Source organism: Rhincodon typus, chromosome 21 (assembly GCF_021869965.1).
Source record: "Rhincodon typus isolate 14 chromosome 21, sRhiTyp1.1, whole genome shotgun sequence".
NCBI classification, from domain to species: domain Eukaryota; kingdom Metazoa; phylum Chordata; class Chondrichthyes; order Orectolobiformes; family Rhincodontidae; genus Rhincodon; species Rhincodon typus.
The window spans coordinates 829,440-849,532 of NC_063352.1; the positions used below are offsets into that span (position 1 = coordinate 829,440).

The 20,093-nt window shown below is 40.7% G+C and overlaps 1 protein-coding gene across 1 annotated transcript in view; it reads right to left on the reverse strand.

Annotated features, from left to right (window-relative positions):
• The window catches only part of LOC109920661 (transmembrane channel-like protein 5), a 63,693-nt gene that overhangs the window by 42,648 nt on the left and 952 nt on the right, over positions 1-20,093 (reverse strand). The window contains exons 3-5 of the mRNA XM_048609657.1: positions 18,223-18,374; positions 15,666-15,810; positions 10,996-11,151 (exon numbers count right to left, since the gene is read on the reverse strand). Coding sequence (XP_048465614.1) covers positions 10,996-11,151; positions 15,666-15,810; positions 18,223-18,374 — 453 coding nt within the window. The remainder of the gene's footprint in view (positions 1-10,995; positions 11,152-15,665; positions 15,811-18,222; positions 18,375-20,093) is intronic.

Genomic DNA, 20,093 nt, shown 5'->3' on the forward strand with positions numbered 1-20,093 from the left:
GGTCTAGGCCCGAAACGTCAGCCTTTCTGCTCCTATGATGCTGCTTGGCCTGCTGTGTTCATCCAGCTCTGCACCTTGTTGTCTCGGATTCTCCAGCATCTGCAGTTCCTACTATCTCTAATGTGAGTATATTTTGCTTTAGGTAAGGGGTCTGTTCACAGTATTCCAGCTGTGATACATACCTTCATACAGTGCAGAATAGGCCCTTTGGCCCATCAAGTCTGCACTGAAATAACTACCACTAAATGCACACTAATCTCAATTTCCTGCTCTTGTCCCATATTCTTGAATGCTATGATATTTGAAGGACTCATTCAAATATTTTTCTAAAGGTTGTAAGGTTTCCAGCCTCCACTACCTTCCCAGGCAGTGCATTCCAGATTCCCACTGCCCGCTGGGTGAAAATTTTTTTTTCCCAAATCCCCTCTGAATCCCCTGCCCCTTACCCTAAAACTATATCCCCTCGTGATTGACCCCTCAACCAAGGGGAACAGCTGCTCTCTATTCACCCTGTCCATACCCTTCATAAGAGATTGTGCGTGACAGTGGAAAGGTGAGACCTTTGTGGTAACCTCAGCCTACAGGAATTGAACCTGGGCCATTGGAATGCTCTGCATTGCAAACTAGCCATCCAGCCAAATGAGCCAACTGACTCCCTGCACTGGCATGTCACTGTTTCATCTCATACACCTTAATCATGCCTCCCCCCTCAGTCTTCGCTGCTCTAAAGAAAGCAATCCAAGCCTACCTAATCTCTCCTTATAGCTCACTTTCTCCATCCCAGGCAACATCCCCCTCTAGTACTATCACATCCTTCCTATAGTGAGGTGACCAGAACTGCACACAGTACTCCAGCTGTGGCCTGACCAATGCTCTGTACAATTCCAACATTACCTCCTTGCTCTTATACTGTCTGCCACGACTGATGAAAGCAAATGTCCCATATGCCTTCTTCACTGTCCTATTCAATAGCTCTGCCGACTTCAGGGATCTGTGAATAATTACCCCAAGATCCTCTGTTCCACAAAGTTACAGAATCCTGCCATTCATTAAATACTCCCTCATCTTTGTTTCTTCTTCCAAAGTGCATCGCCTCACACTTATCAGGGTTAAATATCATCTGCCACTGGTCTAGCCATCTGATCAACCCATCTGTATCTTTCTGTAACCTACACCCATCATTGCTATTAACCACCCTACCAATCTTAGTGTCATCTACATAATTGCTTAACATTCCATCAACATTTTCATCTATATCATGTATGTATGTAACAAACAATAAGGGTCCCAGTAGTGATCCTTGTGGTACACTGCTGGACACAGGCCTCCAGTTACTCAAACAGCCTTCTACCACTACCTTTTGTGTCCTATTATTAAGCCAGTTTCTGATCCATCTTGCCAAGTTTACCTGAATTCCATGTGCTTTAACCTTCTCAATTAGTTTGCCATGTGGGATATTGTCAAAGCTTTGCTAAAATCCTTATAAACTACATCAACTGAACTTCCTTCATCCACACACTTGATCACATTTTCATAAATTTCACATAACTTCTCTCTGACAAAGCCATATTGACTATTCCTAATTAATGTATGCCTTTCCAAGTGGGTATTAATTCACTCCTTCAGAATTTTCTCCAATAGTTTGCCTACCGTTGACATGAGACTCATTGGTCTGTAATTTCCTGGTTAATCTCTACCACTCTTCTTAAAAAGTGGAACTGTATTAGCTGTCTCCAGTCCTCCAGCACTTTACCCCCATTGGCCAGAGAGGAATTAAAAATGTGTCAGAGCCCCTGCAATTTCTCAGCAGCCTGGGGTGCAGTTCACCTGGGCCTGGGTTGGGGTTTGTCTGTTTTTAAGCCCGCGAGAGCCTCCAATACCTCCAGATTTCCTATGGCAAACTGTGCAAGTTCCTGAGAGTCTCTTTTCCTGAATTATGCACCTACATTCTCCTTTTCCAGAGTGAAGTCTGAGGAGAAGTGTTCATTCACCACTATTCCAATATCGTATAGCTTCACACACAGGTTGCCCCCTTGGTCCCTAACAGGCCCTACCTGTTCCCTGGTTAACCTCTTCCCTTTAAAGTATTTATAAAGTTTCCCAGGATTCTGCCTAATCCTGTTTGTGAGTCCTTTGTCATGCCCCAGTTTTACCCTTTTAAAGTTTCAAGATAACGTTAAATTTTCTGGTGAAGAATAGTCTGGGTTCAATATCTTGCTTTACTGCAATTAAGAAGCAAAAATAATAATTAGTTGATTTCAGATTTTAAAATAAAATGTCAATTTCTATTACATTTGTTTATTTCAAGTTCAGGTCCTGAAAAAGCTCTCTCTCTGTACACACCGTGCTTGCTGAATCACATAGCAATTGCAAAACAAATTCAAGTCCTCAGGGGAGGAAATGGCATAATGGGATTAGAATTGAATCTCTGAATTCACAAATACCAAGTTCAGAGTTTAAGAAACAATCTGAAGTTAATAAGAATGCTGACTTTCAAGTGACACCTTTCTGTGTGAATTTCTAAAATACAGTCATATAGGATTACAGCAAGCTAAAGAGTGATTTATTTAATCTCACTTGTGCTATTATGAGTAAAGGTCAAATACCAATTTACCACTGTTTAATTTTGAGTTCTTTGATGGGAGTTGTTGGACAAAGTTGCCATTGTTAGACTTGTTTCTTTATATACTCACAGCCCATAATCTAGTTGGCTGGTTCCGCTTTGCTGGTCTACCTGCCACTGAAAGGTCAGAATGTATTGAAAACTTAGCTGCCTTTTCCTTTGCTGGATCAAAATCTTCTCCAGAATTCAGTCTCTCAACTAACCAATTCATCCAAGATCGATAGTTTGCTCGCTTTCCTAGAAACTCTATACAGAGCACTCTACCAGTTGTGTATATGTGGTACCAAATAGTCTAAGACAGAAAGAAAGTATTGATTAACTCGTCAATTACTGTGTAAGAATTGACTGTCACAATTGCCTATAGCAACCGCACTTACATTAACTAATCTGTTAAAAATCACTTTAGGACATCATTCTGAGACCATGAAAGGTACAATTTATTGTAGGTTCTTGTTTGTCTGGAATAGCGGTCCAAACTCTCAGTGACCAGGTCAAACCAAACTTCAACGTCAGACTCACAAAAAGATTTTACATTATGTCCTGGGTGCTCCAGTGCTCCAAATTGAGCCATCCTTTATCGAATGAGCTGATATTGTTTGAACTGCAAAGAATAACTTTTATACAAAATTTTTATTTCCATAGTAGTAGCCAACAACCTTCTATCACAGTCAGGATTAGATAATCTTGTCCCTTCTCCTCTTTCTACTGCATCATGGAAAGTGCGATTAGAGTCACTTAAATGAGCTGACCATGCATTCTTGTTATCACAGGTTAATCATAAATTTCTTTCCCATCCTTGCATGGGACATGGACATTGCTGGCTGGGCCCAGCACCTATTGCCTGTCTCTAGCTGGCCTTGAGAAGATGGGGGTGAGCTGCTTTCTTGAACCGCTGCAGTCCAAGTGCTCATGTTGTTAAGGAGGGAATTCCAGGATTTTGACCCAGTGACAGTGAAGGAACAATGACATATTTCCAAGTCAGGATGGTGAGAGGCTTGGAGGGGAACTTGCAGGGGGTGGTATTCCCACACATCGGCCGTGCTAACAATCTGTTACTGTGCTAATTAAAGGGGCAGCATTGTAGTTTTGGAGAGATTTTTGTGCAGGTGTCCTTGGTGGAACTGCTAATTGTCTGTTGGGCTGGATGTTTTATCTGGTGTTGTGCTCATTATTCTGCTGGACTAGCTCTTACTGAAGCCAGCAAACAGGGTAGTTCACTATTTATTACACACACACATTTGCCCTTAGACTTTTTATGTGGGTTGGGTGGCAAGCAGCTGTCAGCCAAACATCCAAACAATGCAGCACCTTGTGACCCTCTCTTCAACCATGAATAGGACAAGAAACTGTATCTCCATAATCAATTAGGTTCAAGAATAATTAATAAACTGCAGAATATTTGAAGCAGACATGGAAAGACGGAACGATGGATCAATTTGACACATAATGTGAGAGAGGGAAAGATGGATCGGCGTAAGACAGAGCCAAAAGAAACAGAAATAAAAAGCTAAAAAATTTCATTTTTAAAAAAATCTCCAACAATAATAAAAAGTTGCAGCAATGATTCTACATACATTTTAAGAGTTAATATCAATGCTAGAGAAGTTGTTTGTGAGTAAATAAGATTTAACACACCATTAAAATTGGAAATGGCCAAGCTGAGACTTTTGTGGTGAGTTTAGTCTGTTGCTACTTGTTAAGTATGACAATCTCCTGCTGTTTATTTGAGTCGATAGATTTGATATGATTTGCGGTTTAAAGAAGTAGCACCTTTTCCCAGGCAGCAAAACTTCTATTTTGTTTAACTCTTCATGTGAGTTTGCAAAAGCTACTGTTTAATTTGGAAATATTGTGTGCGATATCAACCTCACCAAAATCAGTGGTTAGCACTGCTGCTTCACAGCGCCAGGGACCTGGGTTCAGTTCCACCCTCGGGCAACTGTCTGTGTGGAGTTTGCACATTCTCCCCGTGTCTGCGTGGGTTTCCTCCGGGTGCTCCGGTTTCCACCCACAGTCCAAAGATGTGCAGGTTAGGTGGATTGGCCATGCTAAATTGCCCTTAGTGTTTAGGGATGTGTAGATTAGGTGTGTTACTCATGGGAAATGCAGGGTTATGGGGAAAGGGTGGGGGCATGGTTCTGGGTGGGATGCTCTTCAGAGGGTCGGTGTGGACTTGTTGGGCCAAATGGCCTGTTTCCACACTGTAGGGATTCTATGAAAATCCCACACATGATTTTTAACAGAAAATTTGTAATTATGCAAGAAGACATTTTTGTGCATTTCAGCTTTTAGCTATTAATGTTTCATTATTTTACCAGATTGATAATCTCTTTGTGAATGAGCATTTCTCCTTGAATAGTTGTAAGCCCAGTAATTTAATTGAAGAAAAGGTGCTTTTGGGCAGAATGTATTAGGGTAAATATAATGTGGGTCACTAGTTGAACCTAACTGATTTTAATTAAAATAATTTACACAAAACAAAATACTTCCTCATTAAAAAGATTGCATTATGTGTACATTTTCTGCCTGTATACATTTCTCTTTCAATAATTCAATGGTAAATGTTGATATAGATGGTGAACAATAATAGGTCTTTCAAATACATAAAAGCAAAACATTTTCTTGTGAAAGTTGGTTTTCTGTTATTAAGGAAAGAGCGAGAACCAATGGGAATTTTAGAGATAGATGGATCAGGAAAGTACAGATTATCACAACTGGTATAGTGCAGAAGGAGGCCATTCAGCCCTTCTGTTGCACTAGTGGTCCAAGCATCTTGACTTCTTGTCAAATTCCTGCCATTTTTCCCATAACCGTCAAAGTATTTCCATTCTACGTTTAGGTAGTGCTTTCCAAATCTGGATGCTCGCATGTGAAAAAGCTTCTCTCCTTATGTTTCCTTCTTTTTCAAAATAGTTTAAATCTGTGCCCTCTGGTTCTTGATCCTAGTATGAGTGGGAACAGTTTTTCCCTGTCAACTCTATCCAGACCACTTATGATTTTGAAGAGTTCTATCAAATCTCCCTTCAGCCTTCTCCTCTCCAAGGAAATCAGATTCAACTTCTCCAATCATTTCTCATAATTGAAGTTTCTCATTACTGAAACCATTCTCATAAACCTCCTCTACACACTCTCCAATGCATTCATGTACTTCTTATAGAGTAGTGCCGAGAACTGTATGTATTACTCCAGCTGGGTCCTAACCAGTGTCATATATAGATTCAGCATAACCTCCTTGCTCTTTGACTCTCATGTCTCTACTTATGAAGTCTAAAATATTGTATGCCTCTACTTTCTGCTGTCCTTCCACCTTCCACAATGTCCTGCACTGCTGCAATATGACATCCCAACTCCTATACTCAATGTCTTCACATTGCTACTGTCCCTTCTATTCCAAGGCCTCAGTGGCTATAATCATAGCTCAAGCTGCTGTTATTTGATGATAACACAGAATAATGTTTTACCAACTCTATAGTAGTCACCATCGAATCTTTCAACTGAGACTGATCCCAACAAGTTGTAATGGGAGGGACAGATTCAGGATAGATGCATTCAGTCAGGATCCACAGTCCGCTGACAGCATGATGCTCAGCTGGGCGATACCTGGATAGTTGTTGGTGTTGCTGTGGTCTGCTTTGTTCTGATACAGGGTCATAATCTTGGGACAGAAAGGGAAACAAAAGGGGTGAGGAGTGTTGCATTGCTGATTAGGGATCATATCACAACTGTGCTGAGGGATGACACATCGGAGGGATCTTGCAGTGAGGCATTATGGATAGAGCTCAGGAACAGGAAGGATGAAATCACAATGTTGGGAGTTTTCTATAGACCGCCCAACAGCCCACGGGAGACAGAGGAGCAGATATGTAGTCAGATACTGGAAAGGTGTGAAAAAAGCAGGTAGTTGTGGTGGGTGGCTTCAACTTTCCTATTATTGACTGGGAATCCCTTAGAGCCAGGGGCTTGGATTGAAAGCAATTTGTTAGTTGTGTGCAGGAGGGCTTTTTGAGGCAGTATGTTGACAATCCAACCAGAGAGGAGGCCATATTAGACTTGGTCGTAGGGAATGAGCCAGGACGGGTGATTGATGTTTCAGTAAGAGAGCATTTCAGGCTTAGTGACCATAACTCCATATAATTTGAGTAGTCAAGGAAAAGGACACAAGTGGCCCTCGGGTGAGGGTACGTAATTGGGCAAGAGCCAGTTACATCCAAATTAGACAGGAACTGGGGAATGTGGATTGGGAGCAGTTATTTGAGGGCAAATCTACCTCTGGCATGTGGGAGGCTTTTAAAGGCCAATTGTCTAAAGTGCAGGACATGCATGTCCCTACAAAACTGAAGGATAGGAATGGCAGGATTCAGGAAACATGAATGATGAGGGAAATTGTATCATAGAATTGTAGAATCTCTACAGTGTGGAAACAGGCCCTTCAGCCCATCAAATCCACAATGACCCGCCGAAGAGTATCCCACCCAGACCCATCCTCCTATCCTTTCCATGTAACCTTGCATTACCCATGGCTAACACAGATAATCTAGACATCCCTAAATGCTACGGTCAATTTAGCATGACCAATCCACCTAGCCTGCACATCTTTGGACTGTGGGAGGAAACCAGAGCACCCGGAGGAAACCCACACAGACACAGGGAGAATGTACATTCTCCACACAGACAGTTGTTCGAAGGTGGAATTGAACCCAGGTCCCTGGTGCTGTGAGACAGCAGTGCTAACCACTGAGCTACTTGCTGGTCAAAAGGAAAAAAGAAGCAGACGTCAGGTCTGGGCAGCTACAAACTTACAAAACTCTTGAGGATATAGAGAAATTAGGAAGGAACTTAAACGCGGAATTAGGAAGGCTAAAAGGGCCATGAAATGTCTTTAGCAAACAGTGTCAAGGAGAATCCCAAGGCTTTTTATGTGTATATTAGAAGAAAGAAGGTAGCAAGGGAAAAAGTTGGCCCCCTCAAGGAAAAAGGAGGGAAGTTATGCATGGAGCCACAGGAAGTGGAAGAGATTCTTAATAAGTACTTTGTATTGGTATTCACTGAGGGGAAGGACATGACTGATGCTGAGGTCAGGGATGAGTATGTGAATACTCTAGAGGATGTCAATATTTTGAAGGTGAACACTTTGGGTATCCTAAATTGCATTAAGGTAGATAAGTCCCTAGGGCCAGATGGGATCTATCCCAGGTTATTGCAAGAGGCAAGGGAAAAAATGGCTGGGACATTAGCAGATCTCTTCACATCCTCTTTAAACACAGGTGAGGTTCCAGAGGACTGGAGATTAGGCAATGTTTTTCTCTTGTTTAAGAAAGGAAGCAGGGATAATCCAGGAAATTATAGGCCAGGGAGCCAGATGTTTGTGGAGGGGAAGGTCTTGGAGAAGATACTGAGGGACAAGAGATATGCACATTTGGCAGAAAATGGACTAATTAGTGACAGGCAGCATGGTGTTGTACAGGGAAGGTCATGTCTCACCAACCTGATTGAATTTTTTGAAGAGGTTACAAAGATAATTGATGAGGGAATGGCTGTGCATGTAGTTCATATGGAGTTTAGTGAAGCATTTGATAAAGTCCCACAGGGCAGATTGGTACAAAAACTAAAATCAAATGGGATTCGGGGGGGGTGGGGTGGTGGTTGGTGAGATGGATACAAAACTGGCTTGGTCATAGAAGACAGAGGGTAGAAGGATGTTTTTCAGAATGGAGACCGGTAACTACTAGTGTTCCACAGGGGTCAGTCTTGGCTCCTCTGTTGTTTGTAGTATATATAAACGATCTGGAGGAAAATGTGGGTGGTCTGATTAGTAAGTTTGCAGCTGACACGAAGATTGGTGGAGTTGCTGATAGTGCCAACAATTGTGAAAGGATACAACAGGATATAGATAGATTGGTGACTTGGGCACAGAAACAGCAGATGGAGTTTAATCCAGACAAATGCAAGGTGATGCATTTTGGAGGATCAAAATTTAGGTGTGAATTATACTGTAAATGGCAGAATCCTTAGGAACATTAACATACTGATGGATCTGGGTGTGCAGGTCCACATTCTCTAAAAGTGGCAACACAGGTGGTCAAGGTAAATAAGAAGGCATATGGCATGTTTGCCTTCATCGGCTGGGGCATGGAGTACAAGAATTGGCAAACCATATTGCAGCTATATAAAACCCTTGTTAGACCGCAATTGGAGTCTTGTCTGCAGTTCTGGTCACCACACTACCAAAAGGATGTGGAAGCTTTGGAGAGAGTGCAGAGAAGGCTCACCAGGACGTTGACGGCATTGGCTTTGAGGAAAGGTTAAAAAGACTAGGGGTAACAAGGTGTAGAGCTGGATGAACACAGCAGGCCAAGCAGCATCGGAGGAGCAGGAAAGCTGACGTTTCGGGCCTAGACCCTTCTTCAGAAGAAGGCTTGGCCTGCTGTGTTCATCCAGCTCTACACCTTGTTATCTCAGATTCTCCAGCATCTGCAGTTCCTACTATCTCTAAAAAGACTAGGATTGTGTTCACTAGAAAGGCAGCAGCTGAGAGGAGATCTGATAGAGATCTACAAAATTAGTTAGAGGAATAGATAGGCTGGATAGTCAGAGGATTTTTTCCTCAGGGTTGAAGTTTCAATCAGAAGGGGGCACAGGTTCAAGGTCAGAGGGGGAAAGTTTAAGGGAGATGTGCAAGGGAAGTTTTTCACGCAGAGAGCGGTAGGAGCCTGGAATGCACTACCAGAGGAGGTGGTAGAAGCAGGCACGTTGGCACATTTAAAAGGCATCTGGATAGTTAAATGAATAGGGAGGGATCAGAGGGATCTGGACTGAATAAGGGCAGGAGGTTTGTTTTTCAGTTTAGCCAGGGCACGATGATCAGCACAGGCTTAGAGGGCCGAAGGGCCTGTTCCTGCATTGTACTTCTCTTTTGTTCTTTGTTCTTTTGAATTATGATAAATGCCTATTAAAGAAAAACCAGCATCTGGAATGTTGGGGATTGCACTTCCTGCAGTCAGGTTAAGGGAGGCTAAATTACAGCCAAATGTCAATCATTGTAGCACAGATCAGTACCTGCAAGGATGGAACACATCAACTCAATGATGCATTACACACTATCATAAACATCCTTTCAAGTTAATACGCAGTGCACAAGTGTTAAGGTTGTCATGTAACTGGGATAAAATGACAGATTGTAAAGGAGAGTTAGGATGCTCAAGACTTTCAACAATCCAAAAAAATGAGCTCAGATTTGTCTTTGTGTTTGAGACGTCAACCATCAGCCATGGTTATAAGCCTCATTTTTTTAAGTGTAATGCCTAAGTATTATTAGATAAAACTGCATTTATAAAACTACAAATGTCTCATCTTTGTTTCAAAAATGTATTGATTTTGATGAATAGATAGAAAATTCAATCATAAGTAAATCTTTCCTCTAATAAGTTGTTTTTGTCATCATCAATGATCAGTCTGGGACACCCTCAGCTGCCATCTCTTTACCAACAGTGTCGCGGCATCTTATCAGAGAGACAGCCATTTGAAAAAGTGATTGCAGTGTTCTCTCTTCACTGCATGTGTGCATGGCCTTGCTCTGCATTCAATACTGCGCTTGCATAATTTAATTTAACGGTAGCGTACAATGCAAAAACTGGTTGCACAAAACAATACTTTTTCCCTCTTCAAATGCACATATCAACACTGATAGAATTTTACTTTAACACCACAAAGGAAGCAATATAGATAATCCAAAAAAAATGTGAATGTGCAATCAGTCTCACATCTCCTCTGTTTCTCTCTCTTTGCCTCTTTCTCACTCACTCAGACACAGATTCTTTGGGGTTAATTGACTTGGGGTTGAGATTGTAAGCAGTCAGTATTGATTTAATTATATATCTCTTGATATTACTATCTGTTGATGTCTCCTTCCTAGAAATTCAAATGACTAACAAAATGCAAATTAATTTTATTGTGTTTTGAGTGATTTAATTGGTTTGTTTTCTATCTTTTATTGACAATTTCTCTGATTGAATATTCATTAAACTATTCATTTTCCAGCAACTTTCCTCAATTTTGATCTGCCCTTTCCTACATTTGTAGTTCGGACTCACTGCTTTAAGGAATGTACTGCCGGAAGTGCAGTGGAGGCAGATTCAAATTGAGGCATTCAAGAGGGCATCAGATAATTATTTAAAGTGGAATAATGTATAGGGTCATAGGGAAAAGGCAAGATTGCACAAAGTTAAAATGCTCAGTGAGCTGGTGCTGAATGATGGACCAAATGGCCACCTGAACTGTAACAATTCTGTGATTCTGTGATACACAAATGCACCATCATGCATTCAGTACATCAACACGTGAAAAAGTAAAATGCAAAATCAATAAAATTATACCTTAAAATTGGAGATCGAAAAGGAATGAATTCCAAAACAGCAACCAAATGTTGTTCCTAATGAAATAATCCAGGCCATCAGATGAATTAAATATCGCAGTATTCTCTGTTTTGTTGATAGGTGCCGATGGTAGTGCATTTTTTCTGATAACATTTCCTGTAAGTATGAACAATTCAGACTTTTAACTGCAAATATCCCTTATAGTCTTCCTGAATTTTGAAATGCTATCATTTTTCCGTAAAAATAGATTAATTTGCTCTATTTTGATGCACTAATTTTCTTGGAATTTGTCTGTAAACATTTAACAAAGAGAAGTTATTTGATTAGATAAATAAACTGCAACATTTGGTTTGATTCTGGTCCTCCTCATTCAAGCTAATGACAGAATCATCGATTACTCTTTTATTATTTTGACAAATCTTGAATATGAAACTACTGGACAAACTCAGCAGGCCTTGGAACATTGATGAAGAGGAAACAAAGTTAAAGTTTCTAGTGACACTTCACAACAGTTCAGCTGTAACACAATGTCAACCTTTCCTCACTATGGAGTGAACATATGGTGTAGTATATTTTTCTTTGTAACTCGCAGGCTGTGGGTATCACTGGCCAAATCAACACTAATTTCCCCTGAAAGAAAATGACTGTTTTCTCTTGGGAGATCCTACATGGAAAAGATTAGGAATTTAATTTATCAAAATACAATGCACTTTGTTTTGTTCCTTCTTGCTGCATTCCTTCAAATGTTTCTTTATTTTGATTGTGACCTCTCTGTATTGGATTATAGAAGACAATTTTTCCATTGAGAAGTCATTCTAGGAATACTCTTCATTGGCAGAAGTACCTACCCACCTTGTACAGCACTACTGAAACAAAAACAGCTTTTAGGTGTTATAAATACAAGCTATTGTATTTTGGGATGTCTCCTTAATTTAAGCTGAAGTGAAGGGATGAAGTGTATTATCTGACCTGTCATGAATTCTGACTGACAAGAAGCTTGGGTGGCTTGGTTGTAAAGATGGGCTTTGGCTTTTTCTCTCTCTTTGGGAAGGACAGCAAGGTATTAACACTGTAGACAATGGGGAGAGTATGTGTGATGATGGGTGGACTGTTAAAGTCTACTTCTCAAAGGGAGGTCTTAAGAATGTGAAAGTTCTCTGAACAGTTCTCTGAACAGTTATACTTTATCTATTTAATTCTAAGTTGGAATGGAGTTGGGGGAAGAGAAAGAAAGACGGAAACATAGGAAGTGGAAGCTCGTACACACATTGGAGACCTAGTCTGTGAGGATTAAATATGGCCAGAAAATTCACCAAGTTCTGGTAGAGGTACAAAACTCCAGCGTAATGCTCATATTGAAAGTCAGTCCTGGCATTGAAGTTTCCTGGTGGGGAAAGGGAAAAGGAAGGAGAGAATAATCTTGGGATGCTTCCTGGAGAATAAAATGTCCACTTTAGAGTGAAATAGAACCATGGTGACAGTCTTTTGGTCATGCTGATGTCACATGTAGGTCTTTTCTGTAGCTTCAAGTTAAGTTGCCTAATAAATATTGGTTCCTCAAAATTATTTTTACTTTCCCAGTTTGAGTGAAAATTTAAAATGTGTAATAAGAACATAAGAATTCAGAGCACACCAGGCATATGATCCTACTTGAGCCTGCTCTACCATTTAATACGATCATGGCTGATCTTATCTCAGCTTCAACTTCTATATTCTGCTTGCTCCGTATTACCTTTCAACCAATTACCAATTAAAAATCTATCTCTTCACCAAATTTATTTAGTGTTCCGATGTCCATCCCACTCTGGGTAGTGAATTCCATTGATTCCCGATCCTTTGAGAGAGATAAATCCTCCTCATCTCTGTTTTAAACCTTAGCCTTAGGTACAACTCTGACCTCTCTTTCTTGATTGGCCCACTAGGGGAAATATCCGATCTGTGTCAATTTTGTCAATTCCTTTTAGTATCTTAGTTACCTCAATTAGATCTCCTCTCATCCTTCTAAATTGTGCTGAATATAGGCCCAAACTGCTCAATCTCTCCTCATAAAACAAGCCTTTCATCTATGGAATTAATCTAGTGAACCTTCTCCGAACTACCTCCAACAAAATTACATCCTTCCTCATTCTTCAAGTTTTATTTTATTCATTCATGGGATGAGGGCATCGCTGGCTAGGCAGCATTTATTGCCCCATCCCTAATTGCCCAGAGGGCAGTTAGAGGCAGCCACATTGCTGTGGGTCTGGAGTCACATGTAGGCCAGACCAGGTAAGGATGGCAGTTTCCTTCCCTAAAGGACATTAGTGAACCAGATGGGTTTTTGCCAAGAATCAACAATAGATTCATGGTCATCATTAGACTCTTAATTTCAGATTTTTATTGAATTCAAATTCCACCATCTGCCATTGCGGATTTGAACCTGCGTCTCCAGAACATTATCTGGGTCTCTGGATTAACAGTCCAGCGATAATACCACTAGGCCATCACCTCCCCAATATACAACATTTACAGGAGCCCCATTATCCACTTGGCTTGTTATATCTTTGAAGAACTCCAGCAAGTTAGTCAAACACAAGTTGACGCTGATGGATTGCACTTTGACATTCCAAATATCCTGCTATTATTTCCTTTATAATGGGTTCCAACAATTTCCCAAAGACAGATGTTAAACTAACTTGTCTGTAGTTTCCTGCTTTCTGTCTACCTCCCTTTGTGAACAATGTTATGTGATCCTTTCACAAAAAATTCAAATATCTTTTCAAATGTTAGCAGTCTCTATGGGGGACGTGACATTGGGTAATTAATGTAATAGGGCTAAATGAGGTGCTTGATCAGGATTTCTCATATTCAGGAGTGCCTTTGGGGCTCAGTTCAAAATGACAGGTGAGCTGAATTTGGGGTGTCTGTGATTTTATAATGCTTTAATTAACTGAGGCAATGTTTTCATCTGTGTTGTTGGTTTGTCTATGAACAATATGGCTGTTTTTGTAACCATTGCCAGTGAAGGGGATGCCATCACAACCCATGTAGTCACTATCTCTTTGCTGTCACCATTGGTGAAGACATGAGACTTGGGTAATGGCTTCATACTTTAAGTTCATTTCTTGTGGCAACCTGGTGCCCCAGAAATTCATTTCAAAACTATTGAGTCAGTGGAGTGCTCAGACCCTTATGCACTTTGTATGGCATAATCTACCTGTACTTCACACAAAACAAAACTTTTCACTGTACCTAGGTACATATGACAATAATAAATCAAATCAAAATTTTAAAAAATCAGTCTGTCTCTGAGTGGAGTGATGAGCTGGACATTAAGCGGGGTAGCCAGTGGAACAGCCAACGGGAGATCCAGTGAGGTGGCCAACAATGAGGAGAATGACCAGCAGGGAAGGGAGCTGTCAGTGGGGAGAGGCACCAACATGGGGCTTGCAGCTTTTGGTTTTAGTTCCAGTTCAGGGTGGGCGCACACTGGTGACATCAATGATGGCAATTTCCTGTTCAAATGTGTTGGCAGGAGATGCACCAAAATATTATATCTCAAAACTAATGGATGGATTTCAATAGAGAGGGCATGACACGTTGAAGACACATTGGTGCAGGTGTGGATTCACATTCTGGAATTCTATAAAAGACCTACAAACATCAGGAATTAGGGTAAATCTATATTTCGTCTTAAAAATGGAGGGGGTTGTCTCAGACGAAATATTGACAGTTGTTTTTGAATCTTATGGGATCTCTCCGCTGTTGTGGGCCATTTTCTTACAGCTGCCAAGTTTCAGCTCAAAGTTTCAGAGTAAGTTGTTGGATGGGGATTCGCTTGAAACTTCCTCAGCAAGATGGAAGCTCTTAGTTAAAAAGATTTCTTGGTTCAGATTTTTTATTTACACAGCATCAGCCAGGAAGGGAAAAGCCTCAAAGCAGACCAGCATAATAACATTAAGTGAACACAGTGAAAAAGAAGCATGCTTTCTCCCGAGTGTGCTCTTTATTTGTTTATGCTGCTGCTACTCTCTTCCAAGGCCTCTCCTCCAAACTATTAAGTTCAAAGCAATGCATTAGAACATAGAACATAGAACAGTACAGCACAGTACAGGCTCTTCGGCCCACAATGTTGTGCCAAACTTTTACTCTAAACCTAAGGTCTAACTAACCTCCACCGCTACCTTATACTGTCATCCATATGCCTATCTAATAGCCGTTTAAATGCCCCTAATGAGGCCGACTCCACTACCCTCTCCGGCAATGCATTCCACGCCCCTACCACCCTGAGTAAAGAACCTACCTCTGACGTCTCCCCGATATCTACCTCCTTTCATTTTAAAACTATGTCCCGTCATAAAAGCTACCTCCACCCTAGGAAAAAGTCTCTGGCTGTCTATCTATACCTCTGATCATTTTGTACACCTCTATCAAGTCACCTCTCATCCTTCGTTGTTCTAAAGAGAACTAAAGTGAAATAAAGTGAAATGACTTTAAAAGAGTCCATTATCTATTTTTAGAAGACCTTATATAAATTTTTCAGGTTGAGCTATGGATATTTTAAAAATGGGATTATGTATTTTTTACGATATTTGTAATAGATTACATTTTTTAACGTGACATAGAAGTAATTGTTGCATAAAATGAACTGTTCCGAATTTATAAATTATATGGTGCTACATGTCACATACCTTTAACTGCCTGCTAATGTTTCTTTTTTTCAGTTCTACTGCTTTCTCATTTGTTATGTTGAAGTCCCAGGAACACAGGAGCTTGGCTGCATCACCACTCAGGATGCCAACTGCAATAAAGTTTTCATTGAACGACTTTGCCATGCTAAAGTAGAAAAATGATTAATTAAACATACAATCCACTAAATTATTATTAACTGTCCTCATAAAGGCTGCTTTTTCTCTATTTCTTCTTTTATGAATTGTTTTGACAATTGCTAAGCTGAGGGATGTCAGGACTTTTTAATGGACCATTTGGAATGGAACATCTTTAAAGAGCAGAATAACTTGGAATTAGCATCAAATAGTTTCTCAGGCCTAATGAGAACTGCAAAAGTGGGAATCAGAAACAAATAGAGAAAATGTGTAAAGATATGTAGAATGTAGTCAGCAGCTGAAAGAGATAATATGGCAGTTTATCAGTTTGAGGTCGGTGCATAAGTTCAAAAATGTTTCCTTTTATGTGAACTATTCTTCAATCCAGGACTAAATAAAGCTCCCTGTTTTTGAGGTTAACATTGGGAAGATCCCTTCTGTTCTTTAAGTATATTCTTAACTTCCTTTAAATAACGGGTATTGGATTTTCATGCCAAACATTGAGGTGAAATTGGTTTCTATCAAAAGTAAAACTCGAACAGTGAATCTTGTTCAACAACCTGCCTGAGTTTTGTTTCTCTCGACAGGAATACTCTTTTTTGACTTACAGCTGAATCTTATGTGTTTTGGCTAAATGTCAGCAATTTCGGTTTTTTAGAAGGATTTTGCACAGCGAAGCCTAGTGAGATCTGTCAGCATATCTTACTAAACTTACCTCATTAACTACCAACACTGACCCCATGGTCTCCCTCATGTTCAAATCTATCCAATTTTACCATCTGCTGTTCCCAGAACATTATCACCCAGAGGATATCTGCTGAAAGACCAGCGTCTCTGCTGCCCGTGCCATTTTCAATATGCCATTTTGCTCCTGGATCAGCACTGGCTTTCCAAAGTGGCCATGCTCAGTCACAGTTATGCAGTTAGAAGATGTCACTGAAGCCACCACGATCTACATTTTATTGAATTTAAATTTCACCATCTGCCATCGTGGGATTTGAACCCAGATTCTGGGAACATTTCTTAAATTCCTGGATTATTAGTCCAGCAACTATACCATGACACCATCACCACCCAGCTAACTCTGATCTGCCAACACAGTGTGTTAAGAAAGATGCTGGAGTATATTTTCTCTGCTAGCTAATATTGGAATGGTTATATCTACTCATAGAAACATCTATAGCTAACGCAAGTAAATGGAGGTAAATAAACCCCATTGGTCAGCATAGGAGAGTGGGCAAAGAAGTGGCAAATGGAATATAATGTGGGAAAATGTGAGGTTATGCACTTTGGTAGGAAGAACACTGGCATTGACTATCTTATAAATGGGGAAAGGCTTCAGAAATCTGAAGTACACAGGAGCGTAGGAGTCCAGAACTCTCATAATGTTAATATGCAGGTTCAGTTGGAGTAAGGAAGGCAAGTGTAATGTTAGCATTTATTTCATGAGGGCAAGAATATAACAGCAGAGATGTACTGCTGAGGCTGTATAAGGCTCTGGTCAAACCGCGTTTGGAATATTGTGAGCAGTTTTGGGCCCCATACCTAAGGAAGGCCGTGCTGGCATTGAAGAGTCCAGAAAAGGTTTACAAGAATGGTTGTAGGGACAAAGGGCTTGTCAAATGAGGAGCAGTTGAGGACTTTGGATCTGTACCCAATGGAGTTTAGAAGGATACGGGGGTATCTTATTGAAGCTGACAGAATACTCAGATGCCTGGATAGAATGGATGCACAGAAGATGTTTCCACTGGTCAGAGAGACTAGGACCTGAGGACACAGCCTCAGTGTGAAAGAAAGACCCTCCAGAACTGAAATGAGAAGGAATTTCTTCACCCAGACGATCATGAATCCGTGGAAATTATTGCCACAGAAAGTTGTAGAGGCCAAGTCATTAAATGTATTTAAGGCAGAGATAGACATAGATTCCCTACAGTGTGGAAACAGCTCCTTCAGCCCAACAAGTCCACACTGACCCTCAGAGGATCCCACCCAGACCCATCCCCCGATAACCCACCTAATCCCTGAACACTATGGGCAATTTAGCACAGCCAATCCACCCTAACCTGCACATCTTTGGACTGTGGGAGGAAACCGGAGCACAGAGAGGGAATCTACACAGACACGGTGAGAATGTGCAAACTCCTCACAGTCACCCAAGGGTGGAATTGAACCTGGGTCCCTGGTGCTGTGAGGCAGCAGTGCTAACCACTGAGCCACCGTGCCATCTATGTTCCTGATTAGTAAGGGGATCAAGGGTTACAGGGAGAAGGGAGGAAAATGGGGTTGAGAAACATATCAGCCATGGTGGAATGGCTTGGCAGACTTGACGGGCCAACTGACCTAATTCTGCTCCTGTATCTTAAGGTCTTATGGTCTTATTATCCTAAATGGTTTAAGAACTGAAAGAATTATATCCAATTACCTGTAAACCAGATATAGAAAGCAACTCAGCATGTAGCATCCAATTGTGAGGAAGTAAGCAACTTGCATGTTGTACATTTTGGCAGTGGGATTTGCTTGAATGCTCGCATTTGTATAAAAGCCATAGTAAAACACAGTTCGTGTAAAATAACCCTGCAGTAAAAAGGAAAAGTTTAGCTTGTCACAGTCAATAACAAAGATATCACTGATCCAAACTAAATGCACAGAAACATTTGAAAAAAATCTATAACACACTTCCATGATCAGGGGTTTATGGATTTTTTCAGTTTAAAGATTATTGAAACCTTTTAATATTATATACATGTCATCGATGGAAATTATTGAGCGAATTAACGTATAGCCCTCAACTTGTTACTGAGATTCTAATTTGAACCTACACCACATTGCAAACAAAGGGCTGTTGGGACAGGTGTTGTGGATGAAGGTGACTGGCTGTAATTAAATTCTGTTGCTCTAGTCATAATTTTCCTTTGCTCTGATGGTTACCCCCATGATTGACTTGTTCTTACTTTCTGGGGGCTTCCAAGAGCAAATTTGCACTGTCCCCGTGTACTATAAGCCATGACCTAGACCCTGAAAACACTCTCATCCTTTAATTTTGAGAATCTTGCAATTAGACGGCAGATTGTTTCATTTTTTCTTTTTCCCTCAAAATGTATAACTTTACACGCTGTTAACTTGTCTATATTCTTCTGATCCTGTCTCTATTCTGCATCATTTCAAGGTTCAGGACAATCCCTAAAATGAGAGTATAATGATTAAAGTCATAGGTACCGATGGCTCTAATAACAACATATTTCCCAACAGACTTTGCCTTTTACTAAATTATTCAAAGCTTTGTTATAAATTAGAACCTCACTAAGAGGATTGGATGCAATGCAGTGGATTATAAGATTGGGCGAAGTGTAAAACCAGTGTGGTGAGGTGGCAATCAGCATGATTAATGTTTCTTTTGACATTTTATCTACATCTTAAGGAATGTACATAAACTCTATTTTCAAAAGACTTTTGCAGTTTATCAAATTGTTTGAAGTTATGAATTCAAGTTCCAAACATGACTATTGGCAGTTATTTGCATTTAGCTCGATTAAGTCATTGAAAATAATTGAGTTGCTGAGATATTTCTACCAATGCAAACTTTTAATTTCAATATTGTTTCTCTTCTCATTGGAATTACTCATAATTTAATCTCGCAACTCTCTAGGGCAACACGCTCACTAGGGCAACACGCGCACTAGGGTAATACACTGGAAATCGAAGCCCCTGCTATTCACAGAGTTATCACCAAAGTTAAATATTTTACAGGAAATGCAAATAAATCCCCATTTCTTTCTCTCCTGCTCTCTCACACATGCACCACGCGCCCCCCACACACGCTCATGCACATGCACACACACACACACTTATGCAAATGTGCGCACACACACACACACACACACACACACGCAGTCTCACACACACATGCAAATACTCACACACACACACACACACACTGTCTCAGAGTCACACACACACATGCAAATGCGCACACACACAAATGCGCACACACACAAATACAAATGCACTCACACACACACATTCACACAAACACTGTCACACACAGTCACACACCCAAACCGTCTCACACACTCACACACACACACACACTGTGTCTCACAAAGAGTCACACACACACACACACCCCCGTCTCACAAAGAGTCACACTCACACAGTCACACACACTCACACACAGTCTCACAAAGAGTCACACACACACACACACAGTCTCACAAAGAGTCACACACACACACTCTGTCTCACAAAGAGTCACACACACACACACACACACACACACACACACACACACACACA